The sequence below is a fragment of the Lacerta agilis genome, chromosome 14, assembly GCF_009819535.1.
Source record: "Lacerta agilis isolate rLacAgi1 chromosome 14, rLacAgi1.pri, whole genome shotgun sequence".
Taxonomy (NCBI): Eukaryota; Metazoa; Chordata; class Lepidosauria; order Squamata; family Lacertidae; genus Lacerta; species Lacerta agilis.
In genome coordinates this window covers 41,367,784-41,381,264 of record NC_046325.1, presented here as the reverse complement: position 1 = coordinate 41,381,264, position 13,481 = coordinate 41,367,784, and the positions used below count along the sequence as shown (strand labels likewise).

The 13,481-nt window shown below is 40.8% G+C and overlaps 1 protein-coding gene across 1 annotated transcript in view; it reads right to left on the bottom strand.

Annotated features, from left to right (window-relative positions):
- LOC117058046 (protein TANC2) overlaps window positions 1–13,481 on the bottom strand; it is a 54,525-nt gene that overhangs the window by 22,545 nt on the left and 18,499 nt on the right. Inside the window, exons 8-13 of the mRNA XM_033168929.1 lie at window positions 12,406–13,013; window positions 9,188–9,296; window positions 7,602–7,724; window positions 5,493–5,729; window positions 2,850–3,035; window positions 1,049–1,142 (exon numbers count right to left, since the gene is read on the bottom strand). Coding sequence (XP_033024820.1) covers window positions 1,049–1,142; window positions 2,850–3,035; window positions 5,493–5,729; window positions 7,602–7,724; window positions 9,188–9,296; window positions 12,406–13,013 — 1,357 coding nt within the window. The remainder of the gene's footprint in view (window positions 1–1,048; window positions 1,143–2,849; window positions 3,036–5,492; window positions 5,730–7,601; window positions 7,725–9,187; window positions 9,297–12,405; window positions 13,014–13,481) is intronic.

The following is a 13,481-nucleotide window of genomic DNA, read 5'->3' as shown; positions in this document are numbered from 1 at the left end:
CATGCAAAATGTACAACAGAGTATAACTTCTGCAGGAGTTGGAGTTATAGTGGTTCATCTTTTTTATTTTAATTTATATACCTTTAATTACAATAGTCCTCAAGTGGTGCTCAAGGAATACAATACAATGAAATAAAAATCAGATAAGACCATACAATGAGAATTGAGTTAAAATGGGACGGACAGTTCTGAATAGGGTCACACTCCCTCTGAAAAGCAGGTTCACAGCTTGGGGGTACTCACTGATCTGTCTTTTTTCATTAGAGGCCCATGTCATCTCCTTGACTTGTATGAGCTCTGGCTGATATGCCAGATGTGACCATTCTTGGCCTGGGATGGTCTGGCCACAGAGATCCATGCACTGGTAACCTCAAGGGGCTTGATTACTGTAATACGCTTTACATGGGGCTGCCCCTTGCATCTGGTCCTGAAGCTGCAACTAGGGCTGAATGCAGTGGCAGGTCCACTTCAGAGGAGCAGGTTACTTGCAACATGTTACTCCTCTGCTAAGAGAGCCGCATTGGCTGCCAATTCACTACCAAGACAGGTTCAAGGTTCTTGTGTTAATTCCCGACTCCATATTTTCCACCATGATCACTGGCACCCTCTGATGGGGCACTTCAGCTGGGTTTTACTAGAGACTGAGCTGGTAGAGTTTCAGCAAGAATTGTCCCTGCCTTCTTTTAGACATCTCCTGAAAACTGCGTTATTCAGGTAAGCTGCTGAGAGGTGAATTTCTTTTAGCAAGAAGTATTTATTAATTGATGCTTTTACTGCTCTTGCTGGGATGTCATGTTCTTATGCATATTGCCTTGCTGTAATTTTATTCAAGTGCGGCTTATAAATATTGAAATAAATAAAATATTTATAAGCTTTTCCTCCTTACAACTCAGAAGAAACAACCGATACTCAACACCCTGAATATTAAGGGACAGAGGTTTATGTTGGCACTGTTGTGAATTTCCCAGAGGATAACCAATCTCTTTCAGCACATCACACATGTATTCAATGGATGTAAGGGGAGTCACAAACAGTCTACAGAATTTACCTGTCTCTCCCCAGAGACTGTCAAAGCTGTTGATCTGTGCTCGTTCTACCTCCTCCTCATCTTTTTCTGGAAGATCAAGCAGGTAGGAGACAATCTAAAAGCAAAGAAATCTGTCAGTTTCTGAACTGTCTGCATGTCTAAAAATAAGCTGCTGATAATCTGAAGCTGTAACTGCTTTGAACAAAACAAATGGAAAAGGAGTGAACAAATTCCCTATCTGGCACTTTCCCACAAAGGAAATATACTTCCCAGCCCCATTAAAATAATTATTTGTCTTTACAACAAAAACACCCACCCTCACCCCCCACCATAATTTATTTATTTATTTGGAAACACCTTTAGAAGTTAGCACACAATCTCAGGACATCCAACCAAACAAACAAGTCACATTTTTAAAAATAATAATAATAATACACTTAATAACCTTTAAAAAAACCTGCATGGGAAGATTCATGAGGAACCTGATGTACTAAAGGGGTCCACTATACATTCAAAACTCTAGCCTACATTCAACGATTGTTGGTACCGTATTTACTTGAACCAAATGCTCACATTTTTTGGCCAAATTACGTTGCAAAAATTAAGGTGTGCATTAGTTTCGATGGCACATTTACATTCAGCAGCAAATACTTTTTTTTGGTTTCAAGGTTCTGAAAACTGAGGTGCGCATTAGATTCAATGGCGCATTAGACTCGAGTAAATGCGATATATTAACTGTGCCATCAGTTATCCATGTGTGAACATCCAGACTAATTACTGGATATTATATTAAGGGTGTATAATGTTTCCAGCTGTCTTTGAAACTTCTTAGGAAACCTGAGCTAGTTCTGTACAGGACAGCTATGTTTTCCTTTGACCTTTCAAGCCCTAGAAGGTTGGCTGTGGCCTTTGGGCTGAAAGAAGTTCCCCACCCTCTATCCCAGCTAATGAGACAACACAGTCCTTAAGGACTGCCTGCTCCCACTTAAGCCTGCCTGGTAACATTTTCCCAGGTGCCTCAGAGGTTAGATGTGTGGTTATTCACCATGATGGCTATGCTCTGCCTCCACAGTCGGAGGCAGCAATGGGAAGGGAGAGTGCTCTTATGCTCATGTTCTATCTGGCTGGCCACTGTGAGCCTAGGATGCTGGATTAGATGGGCCATTGGTACACTGATCCAGTGTACTATTCTTATGCTCTTATGTACCCAAGAGAGGACTTTGTCCGTGGTTGCACCCTGCCTATGGAACTTGAGCCCACAGAAGAGCCACGTTAATTGTCTTTTAGATACTAGGAGAATTCTATCATACTTATTCAGGCTTTTGGTATTTTGTTCGTTTCCTTGTTCTATTTCACATTCATTTCTCTCGGTCATTGTTCCTGTATGATATGGGCCGCTGGAATTGCTTTAATTTGTATAATATGCCTGAAATGTTTTATCTGCAATTTATTTGTATACGTAATTTCAATTTTCTATCATTTCTTGTTTTTCTTGCAATTGTTTTTATGTTGCTTAACGATTTGTTGTTAGCCACCCTGCATGTCATTTCTAGCACAGGAGAGGCAAGCAGATTATTTTAAACAACAAAATGTCAGTAGATTGTCCACAGCTTTTGGCTGCAGAGCTAAAGGTGTGGTGACTTCCCTCAAGCCACTTGATGGTCAGAAAGGTTCGCTGCATACAAAGGCGTACCTATGCTCCCGTAGTAACTGCAAAATCCTCCCGCGCACTTCAAGCTTTAAAAACAGTTACTCAGTACTTTGCCTTAACACAAAGGCCGCTTGGCCAGTGAGGATTCAACAAGGCTGAGCGACAACTTACCTCGGTGTATCCCATGCTGGCAGCAGCAATCAGTGCCTGCTGGATGGCTTGACTCTTTTTAAACACTCCCTGCTGTTGCCCAGCAATTGTCCAGTCACACTGGATTAAAAACTTGACAACTTCCAGGTGGCCTCTGAGAGCTGCATGAACCAGTGCACACTGACCGTTCTTGTCCAAGTGATCCACCTTTTCAAGAAAAGGGGGGGAAAATGGCTGATTAAAATTTAACTCAACTGCTGTATGTTTCAGTTCCTGCTTTCCTAACACTGCCACATTCATATGGGAAATATTCTCCATGTTTCTCTGGCCATATATGCAGAGCTAGTCAGAACCTGGTGCCTGTTTTGTAATGACAACTGTGTTCTGTGTCCACAAGTACATTATTCACATGTAGCACAAACCACTCTCATGGGTTTCATCTGCAAGGAGCAATGACATTTAAAATGGAGTTTAGAATATAAACTCAGGACAAATTTTGCAACGCACAATTGCTATGTACACCGGCAGTGATCTGCAAACCTCTTTGCTACATTCCCCCATTTGGTAAAATCTACCAAGTCCCACTTGAGATGGTTGGACAGTGTTCTTGAAGCAACTAGCATGAGTTTGGCAAAACTGCAGGAGGCAGTGAAAGATAGGCATGCCTGGCGTGCTCTGGTCCATGGGGTCACGAAGAGTCGGACACAACTGAATGACTGAACAACAACAAACCAAGTCCCACTCCAATAAGCAAAGTCATTCTGAAGAAATCTATTGTTTACATCTAATTCGGGAATTAGATGCCATTCTGTCTTGTTACTGAATGACAGTGTTTGCTTCTAGAGAGCAACATGTGGTTTTCAGTGAACATTTTGCTGTTACTTTTGGGAAACAGCAAATGTTCACTGAAAACCACAGTAGCTCTCTAGAAGCAAATACTGTCATTCGGTAACAAGACAAAATGACATTGTGATCTTATAGAGCACAAATGTCACCTAAAACATTGAGCTGGTTAGTGAGACAGCATAAAATTGCAGGCTCCTGGAGAGGTGTTGGTTCCTGGATGTTTTCTGAGGTTAGCCAAAATGGACCATATTAGTAGCGAAGACTCTGCCAAAGACTGTTGTTGTTGTTGTTCTAGTTTTTATTTATGTATTATAGTTATATTCTTTTTTTGTTAAATATTTTTTATTATTTTTCCATTAAGAACATCCAATTGATAACAAATCAAATCAAATCATAATCCAATTCAAGAAAAAAAAACAAATTACAATCCAAATTATTATTAAATTTTAAACAGACTTCCCATATTCTGGACCTCTGAAGAATCATCTCACATAATTATTTTTCTGCCTTCTTCTTGTTCTCATAATTTCCACATTCTGATCTTAAACTCTCAAAGTTCCCAGTCCCTGGCTATTCAATTCTCAATCATGTTGAACAGACATATAGTTATATTCTTATAGAGTGAGCAAAAACGAGTCACATTAAAAACAACAAAACCCCCTCAAAACAGAGCTATACAATTAGAAGGTGGGGTGAACAAATCCTGCCCCATTACAAAAGGCGACAATGCTGCCTGCTTCAATTTAAGGGCCAAAAGCCCAGGTAAAGAGAAAAGTCTTTGCCTGATGTCTAAAGATGGTGCCAGGTGCGCCTCCCTGGGGAGAGCATTCTGCAAACAGAGGACACCTTCAGGAACTTCTGCAACATTCAGGAGCCTGAGAGAGTTAATTTTAACCTAAAATGAAAACAAGTTTCTAGCCATCTTAATTACGAAGACAGGTATGACAATTAAAATGACATGTTCCTGAACAAATAGTTAATTATCCCTAATATGAGAGGCAGTGTGGTATAGTGGTTAAGAGCGGCAGACTCGTAATCTGGTGAACCAGGTTCGCGTCTCCGCTCCTCCACATGCAGCTGCTGGGTGACCTTGGGCTGGTCACACTTCTCTGAAGTCTCTCAGCCCCACTCACCTCACAGAGTGTTTGTTGTGGGGGAGGAAGGGAAAGGAGAATGTTAGCCGCTTTGAGACTCCTTCGGGTAGTGATAAAGCGGGATATCAAATCCAAAACAGTTCTTCTTCTTCTTCTAATCCATGTTACATTAAAGTTCCTGGTTTTGCCAGGATATGCTTCATGATGTATTAGATTTTGGAATACCATCCTAGGGATATTGGCTACTCCTACTCACTTGGGGTGCAGTGTCATGTAAAAAAGGGAAAAGGCACATTCTCCAACACCTGGCGTTTACCATGTTCGTGCAAAACTAGATTATGAACTCTAGCCTTGCATTCGGTATTTGAGTGATAGCAAATTAAAACAGGAGAACTTTAAATGTCGAGACAAACAGGTTTAGCACCCTATCCCTTCAATAGCTCAGCAACATCCTTACCCAAACCTGAGTTGCCAATGAACTGCTCTGGAATTTTAGTTGCGGACCACAAACCAGTGAAGATTGTGGAGTATGTTTATGAAGAAACAAAAATGAAATTGTTGCCCATGCTCTTGCTAGCATAACTACCCCAGAGAGTAGCTAGAAGACACAGCTACAAGGATGCAAACGATTAGGACTGCAGCATAAGGGACATGGGCAGCCCACCCGTGGCTTGCTTGCTCAGGTTTGAGAACAGGACAGCCACCAGCTCAATGCCTTCCTCACCTTCGCTCGCTTCTTGCACAAGAGGGCAACAATGCTTAGATAGCCAGCAGCAGCAGCATATCCAAGAGACGTCAGGCCACTTTCCGAAGAGGCATCAACATTTGCTCCAAATTCCAACAGCAAAGCTACCATCTCTGTGTAACCAAGGTGAGACTGGACGCATAAAATTGGGGCATTGTTTAGCACTTCAGTTCTGTAATTGATGTTGGCGCCTCCCAAGATCAGTAGCCGACTGACCTGAACAGAAAGAAAAGGGAATGGATGAGATCAGCATTCTCTAAACTTCAACGAGCCAATTTTCTCAATTAAAAACGGAGTGAAAGAATTTCGTGTACTAGAGATTAGCAGCTTCCCTCCCCTACCACAAGCTTGATTTGTCTAGCAATTCTTAGCCAAAGCAGAGAATACACAGGAAAATGTTGTTTTTTTCCATATGAGTTCTAAATTTACTGCTGTCCTCGCTCCCCACATTCCGCTGTCCTCTGGCACTAACAAGGGGGTAGACGTTTCTTCCTCTCTCTCTCTCTCTTTCTACTTCCCCTGTCCTCTTTCCAGCACCTTGAATGTTGCAAAATCTTTTTTTTTCCCCGGTGTGGGAGAGAGAAAGAGGGAAAAAGAGAACTTCCCTTCTTGTCTGTCATCAGTAGTACAGAAGCAAGGTGAGTTGGTACGTTGGCTAAATTCCAATCCAAATAAAGATTTGGTGATCATCATGCTCCTTTTTCCTTTTAAGGCAGGCATTACAAGTCACCAGAGTCTTACCAAACTCACTGACATTCTGTGGTGGGTGAGGTTATTTCAATTGACAGAACAATTTCTTAACTTTCTGGAACTTCCAATGTTGCTCTGATGTTGCCTCCCTAAGCACACACTCTCCAGAGGACACCACTGAATGTGATATGTTGCTTTCCAATGCACTAGTGTGTTTCTGTGTAACCTGATGCTATTTCTGACTAGGAGGAATTGTTCTCAAAGCAGTGACTCAAGCTGAGATGCAGCAGGCGCTCTCTGCTGAGGTTAAGGAATTCTGGTGTTCCTTTGCAGCAGGTATGACTAAATCAATCAGATGCAGACAGAGTGCAGAATTACCTGCCCTCTGAGGATAGCGATTAGAAGGAAGCACACTCAGATCCTCAATTATTTTATTTACTTTTACAACTCATTTGTGATTAGCTCAGGTGTCACGTGTGCCTCAGCATACTGTTTGGAAATGACTGGGTTAGAGTCAGATTTTTGATGGTTGTAGCAGGGAAAAAGGATGAAAAACATCTATCTATGGCTCTAGATGGAATTTTAATATTAAGATTCATATTAAGTTCCTTTAACATATGACAATACAATCTAAGTACTAATATTTTGTTTTGCTACCTCTTTTAATGTATGGTGCTGCCAACAATTACCATATTTTTCCTAAAAAAATAATGTCAAAAATGAGGGGGCGTCTTATACACAGGGCCATCTCCCCCCATTTTCTTAAATCTGAGCCCCCCAAAATAGGGAGCGTCTTATAGATGGAAAAATACAGTATGCCTTTATTTTTTTAAATGTGTTTTAATGCTATTTTACGAACAACACTTGAATTTCAAATTGAAGAGTGCTACAGAAATGTTCTAAAGCAATACAAAAAACCCAATCTGCCTTGACATCTACCAGGCAAGAGTCAACCAGATGCGTCTCAAAAGCCCATAATCAAGGAAAACCTGTTGTCTGTCCCAAACACCTGGTACCTGGAAGTATGCTACCTTATAACTCCAAGCCTAGGGAGCTGTTGACGTTACATTTTCTCTGCATTTTAAATATTATTTGGAAATAAAATGAAAGCTGGAAAGAGGAGGCAGTGATAGAAAGAGAAGTCAAAATTCTTATTGAATGGGAAGAATGGAGAGAGACATTTTATGAGGCTGCCCAAGGGGTTGTGCAGATGTGAAGAATGGTTATATTGACCAAAGGCGGAATTAGATGTGACATTAGATCAATTAACATGCACATTATAAAAGATGTAAACAACAGCTGTAGCCCCACCCCACCATGAGAAGGGAGTAGTGAAGAAAAACTTAATACTTTCCCTTGCCTGCCAAAGTCTCAATAAAAATGATCCCCCTCTCGTACCTTTATGTTAGGGGTGTACAAATTCCGCAGAGAGGCCAGCGCCATGGAAAGACCTTCTGAGCTGTAGGAAATCCAAAGCCCTTGGAGAATTGAGGAGGAAACCCCAACTTTTTTACTCAGTCCCTGCAAAAGACACACTTTAAATTTGATAATTCAAAGTACAGTACTGGTTTTCTTTTACACATCACTAACACGTGGCTCATTTAACCCTAATTGACTAGCAAGGATTCAATGTCAACTTTACAATAATATTGTATTCTAAAAAGAAAGTAGGAGTGTTGGAGAGGATGCAACTCCAAGGATTAAGTCCTACTACTCACTGCAAGTTACGTCAGAGCACCAAAGAGTTATTCTTTTCTAAATGCTCTGAAGTCTACCTCATTTCAAATAACAACCTCAACATCCAACCAAATCACATGAGTAGGAACTCTTGAGCAAGATTCCATCGTGAAAGGGAGAGAAGTGGTGTAATCCCTTTGCCCCACGTCCAGTGGGCTGTATACTACAAGTACTAGCAAAAAGACACAACAAAGAATAGAAGAATCAAAGAAAGAGGTGAGCCAGTGTTGAATAAGGAACATTTATTCTGGAATCAATATCATAAATAGCTTAATGTTTTTTGAAAAAGGCAATGCAATCTAATACTCCTATTTTCCCCCAAGGATTCTTTTAGGAACCTTTGTTGGGAAGGTCACCCAAGCTCTTGTCTACAGCCCCCTCCAAAAATAAAATTTGCACACTGTAAGTCATATTCCTTGGGACAGTATGTCAAGACATGGGGCTTACAATTAACAGTGACTGTTCCTAAGGTGCTCTTAGCAAGTTGGTTGCAGCACTGAGCAATCTTTTGACTCAGAAAATGGAAAGTCATAAACTAGACTAGAACATACTCTGCATGATATTACTACTTAGTACTTCTCATACAGAAATCAGACTGCTAATGAGACCTCTATTAATTAATTACTTCTCAAACATTCCTTAGTGTTCAGGGATTTAAAGCTACTCATGCCAAAGGGCTTTCATGTCCGATCAAAGGAATTCATTTCCAATCAATAGGCCGTGTTTGGTATGAGAAGAATGGAATAATGATACAGATCTAGGGAGGGTGGAGATCACTAACTAGCAGTTCCAGGCCAAATTCAGTTCCCTTTGGGGGCACCAATGTCTTCCTCCTGTCAGCTGCTTACCCTAAGATCTAAGAAAGAGAGAGACCTTCTCTCTTATTTACCCTCCTCTCTCCCAAAACTGGAAAGAAAAGGATGAAGAGGTCCATGAAACTGAATGAAGGAAAGAACCTTTCTTTCTCCTCCTGCTGCTCACCCTTGGTCACCTTTTGCTGAATCAGCTGTCTGGTAGCAGCAGAAAATCATGGAGGGCCGTTGTGAGGCAGCATCCTCACATAACTAATTCCTCCTGTTTTGACGATACCTGAGGACAGGGCCTTGGCCTTCACCACAATTTGTGGCTGACCAGGTTAGGTACTAGTGAGGATCTCAGAAACTTAACATTCTTCATGTGCTCTGAAAACACCAGTACCACACCATTCAAATCCAAGGTGAAGATATCACTGCACAATTTTTTGCTACCTTAAAGATGTGTGCTTTGAGAATATGATGGCCCAGCTCAATAGTCTGCTGTCTGTTGAGTTTTCCCTCTTGACGGGAAAACCAGAAGGCGAGCAACGTATGGCCACTCCTAGGCAAAAGAGAAAAGAAGAAACATGGTGGAAGTTAGAATTCTAACTCCAATGTATCTTTTGACAGTTAGCACTCAGACTGTGAAATGAAGAAGATAAACCTTTTCTCCCTCCTCCTGATAACCCTTGTTAGTTTTACACTGATGCACATCAGGACCACGTTTTCCTTAATTGTTCATCAGCTCTGGTCATACCTTTGCTGAACTATTAGATAGCATTGTAGCTCATTCCTCTCTCTAGGAGAACTGACATAGAGGGACGATATTAGAAGCAAAGATCTTTCAAAGTCTGAGGTGACCCCTCCTTGTAGGAAGCTACACTTAATGATGGATTCTATTCTGAGTGTGTACTTTTAATAGAACAGCAGGATATAAACAGACTAATAATAATAATAATAATAATTCTTATCCACTGAAGTGGGCAATCCCTATTTCCTGGAGTTGGAAGCAGTAGTGGTTTATTTCTGCATGTTCCCTATCGAAGAAGGGGAACTTAGTGACTATACAATCCATCTAGTTCACCTCTTTGAAGAGCTCAACCAATGAAATCAAGGCAAGTGCCACAAGAATCTATTTTTAAGGTAGCAGACAGAATCGATTAACCACCACTACCCATGCTTCCATGCTGGGACTTGCGTTTGAAGCTTTAAAAATTTATTATTATTATTATTATTATTATTATTATTATTATTATTATTATTATTATTATTATTATTATTATTATTATATTATTATTATCATCATCATCATCATCATCATTATTAAAATTTCTATACCACCCTTCATCTGAGGATCACAGGGCAGTTTACAGTATGCCCTTTTAACTTTATAATTTTTGGCTACCTGAAATAAAAGAACTCTCATAATTTAATATTTCTGTTAAGATTATCAGAGATTATATGGTTAAATAACAATAATCCTTGTAAATCATAATCATAAGGCTTTTAATATAGGCCTACAAACATGATGCAACAGGAAAAAGGAATGGAAGAGAAAAGCAAGCATTGCAGCAGCTGTTGCTTCAATAGCCAGTGAATGGGGCCAGACTGGTCTCATACTTGTCACAAAGTTTTTCCAGTGAGGCTGGGTGCAGCCTCCCAGGGGCCCTTGGAGTTGTCGGTGGTGGTAAAAGGCCAGGGAATGCCTCCCTTTGGTTCTGCAGTCATAGAGCAGGTGGAGGTTGAAGCAGAGCATTTTTTTTTTCTTGCAAGGGGAGAGGAAGCAAACTTATGAATAGTTATCTATATACTTCACTACGGAGGAGTCATGTCCACTTCAGATGTGGCTGAGACCATGGTAGTGCTGGGAAGAAGCTTGTCCAGTAAACTGGTTAGAACTGAGGTGAATGCAGGCACAAAAACCATGCAGATGTCCCATTCAAGGTCAGGAACCACTGGACAGCAAAGGCAGTCACAGAGAGGACTTTCAGCACCCTGGACAGATCATAGATGACTTGTTCAGACAAGTGCTTAGTCCCTATGGAGCCCTTATATACTCCCCAACCCACCCCCAAAGCTCTGTTCCTTTGCTGAGTTTAGACCCTTGGACATGCACTTCTCTGGCCCAGAGTCTTGCACTCCATTGCCTTTCTGCTATTTCTCAGTAGACACATTGCTGCATTAGCAAGTGGGTTCTGTAGAGAATGAAGTCACTAATAAAGAGTGAAATCCAGTACAGGGGCAGCTGTTTTTGGACGGCTGCAAAAGATGGTTTTATTAATGCAACCTAAAATCATATTCAGGGTTTTTTTTTGCAGCTGAAAACTCACTGCTGACTCTTATTCGGCTTACGATCGACTACAGTCTCCAGATCCCTTTCACCTGTCAAGCCAGGTGTCCCCCATCTTATACTTGTGCCTTTGATTAGTTATGTTGTTTTGGCTAAATGCATAACTTTGCATTTGTCTATGTTGATTTCATTTTGCCAATTTTGGCCCAGTTTCCCATTCTATTGAGGTCATTTTGAATTCTGTTCCTGTCTTTCAAAGTGTTAGCTTCCCCCAACAAGTTTTCTTCCATCTGTTAAGCCCTCCAGATCTACGTTCAACTGATCTCAAGACAATAAACATTTAGCTCTACCATTTTTTCAAGATGGTTCTTGAGCTTTCAAGATTTTAAGAACAAGGTATTTTAAGAACCTGCTAGCTTTGTTCAACCTCCTGAAGGAGTTTTATATTCTGAAACATTTTGAGCTACAATAAAGAGTTGTGCATGAGTGAATACAAGAGCCTGTTCTCCTTTTTGTTCTGTAAAGATTACAACAGCGTAATGTACGTAAAACTCTTTGAACACCAAAATGCTTATCATCATCATCATCATTAAGCAGAGTCAAAGTAAATTCTAACATCAAGTTAAATGTGGAGGTATTGACTCAAAAATAAATACAATGAATAATCACTAAAGATCTTGGCACGTGATCATCTTCCTTAGTCACATCCAAAGAAACACAAAGGTGTATGCCCTCAAACATCACCCGCCTTTTGATGCTCCTTCACAGACTTCCATACATAGAGAGAGTAATCAGAGAATGATTATCTTAGTGTTGTTGTTGCTATTTACTGAATATAGATACCACTCTTCAAAGACCTACATTGGCTCCCAGTGCGTTTCTGAGTGTTGGTGCTGACCTTTAAAGCCCTAAATGGCCTTGGCCCAGTATACCTGAAGGAGCATCTCCACCCCCATCGTTCTGCCCAGACACTGAGGTCCAGCGTCGAGGGTCTTCTGGCAGTTCCCTCACTGCAAGAAGCAAAGTTACAGGGAACCAGGCAGAGGGCCTCCTCAGTAGTGGCACCCGTCCTGTGGAACGCCCTCCCATCAGATGTCAAAGAAATAAACAACAATCTGACGTTAGAAGATATCTGAAGGCAGCCCTGTTTAGGGAAGTTTTTAATGACTGATGTTTTAATGTATTTTTAATCTCTTTGATTACATAATCAAAATAAAAACAACATCAACCCAATAACACACACACCCAGTTGGTTCTCTTCCTATTGTAAATGGACCATCTTTTTAGCCACATCTCAATAACACTACACAGAGGTATATTAATGAAAAATGAAGTGATCTTATAGCTGTCTTCTCCTGTCACAAGGTGATGGGTTACTTACCTAGGGTCACAGAGGAACTTGGTTTTTTCTCCTTCTTCTCTCCAGATAAGCCACTCTCGAAAAGATGGATGGACAAACATTCGGGTCATATCTCTGCGCTTGATAAGGAACATGGAGAGGTTCTCCATCCTTTGCTGAAAGTCCTCCCATTCCAAGGAACCTTCAATGCTTCCTGCATTGATGGCCTGGAAAATATGCTCATCGGTCAAGGGGTGCAGAGATGCCACAGCCACGTTTAAGAGAGGCATCACCCGGTCAAAGGAAGACTGTGTTGGAAACTTCATATTGCACTGAAGTAGGTACACCTCCGAAAGGGAGACGGGGACTACCTTATAGCTAGAGCTTTTTAACACCAAATAGCCCTTCTCTATTAGATCAAATGTGAGCTTAAGGTACAAGTAGGATCCTTGACTCAGGGTTTTGAGATGAGAACTAAGTTTGCCAAAGGTTGTGTTGTCCATTTTGCCATTAAGAGAGATGTTATTCTGTATCTCAGAGCTGCTATGTATTCGGTGTAGGATGTAGGCTTGGAGATCCTGATCTATAGCTTCATTCTCTTCCAGTCTGTCCAGGAATATCCTATGGAAGGGTAATAACTTAATTATTTCCTACAAGAAAAAAAAGAATAAAGTAAATAATGGAGAAGTTAAAAATGGGAGAAATACAATCAGTCTCCCACTGGAAGTATAAATATTGTCTCCCACTGGAAGTATAAATATTGACACACAAAGTTATGAGTTAAAGGCCAGGCATGCTGTCATACTGGCTCCAAATGAGGTTACACCACTTGTTAAACCTGGGTGGTACAGTTAAACTGACTTTGAAAGCTAAATTTCCAAACTGCCTTTCAAAACCACAACCAAGAGATAGCAAATGGACAATGGAATCAACAGTTTCTACAGATTTGTTTCTGGTCTGTCATTGCCCTTTATAAACTGACCTAGGGTGCTTTTACACTAGCAGTTTAGTGTGAAACTGCCATGTTTTGTTCATTCACTTTTTTATGGGACACCCATGTTATGCCATCATTATCATCCTGTATTTTCATCATGGTTTATCAGTCTTTTTTTCAGAAG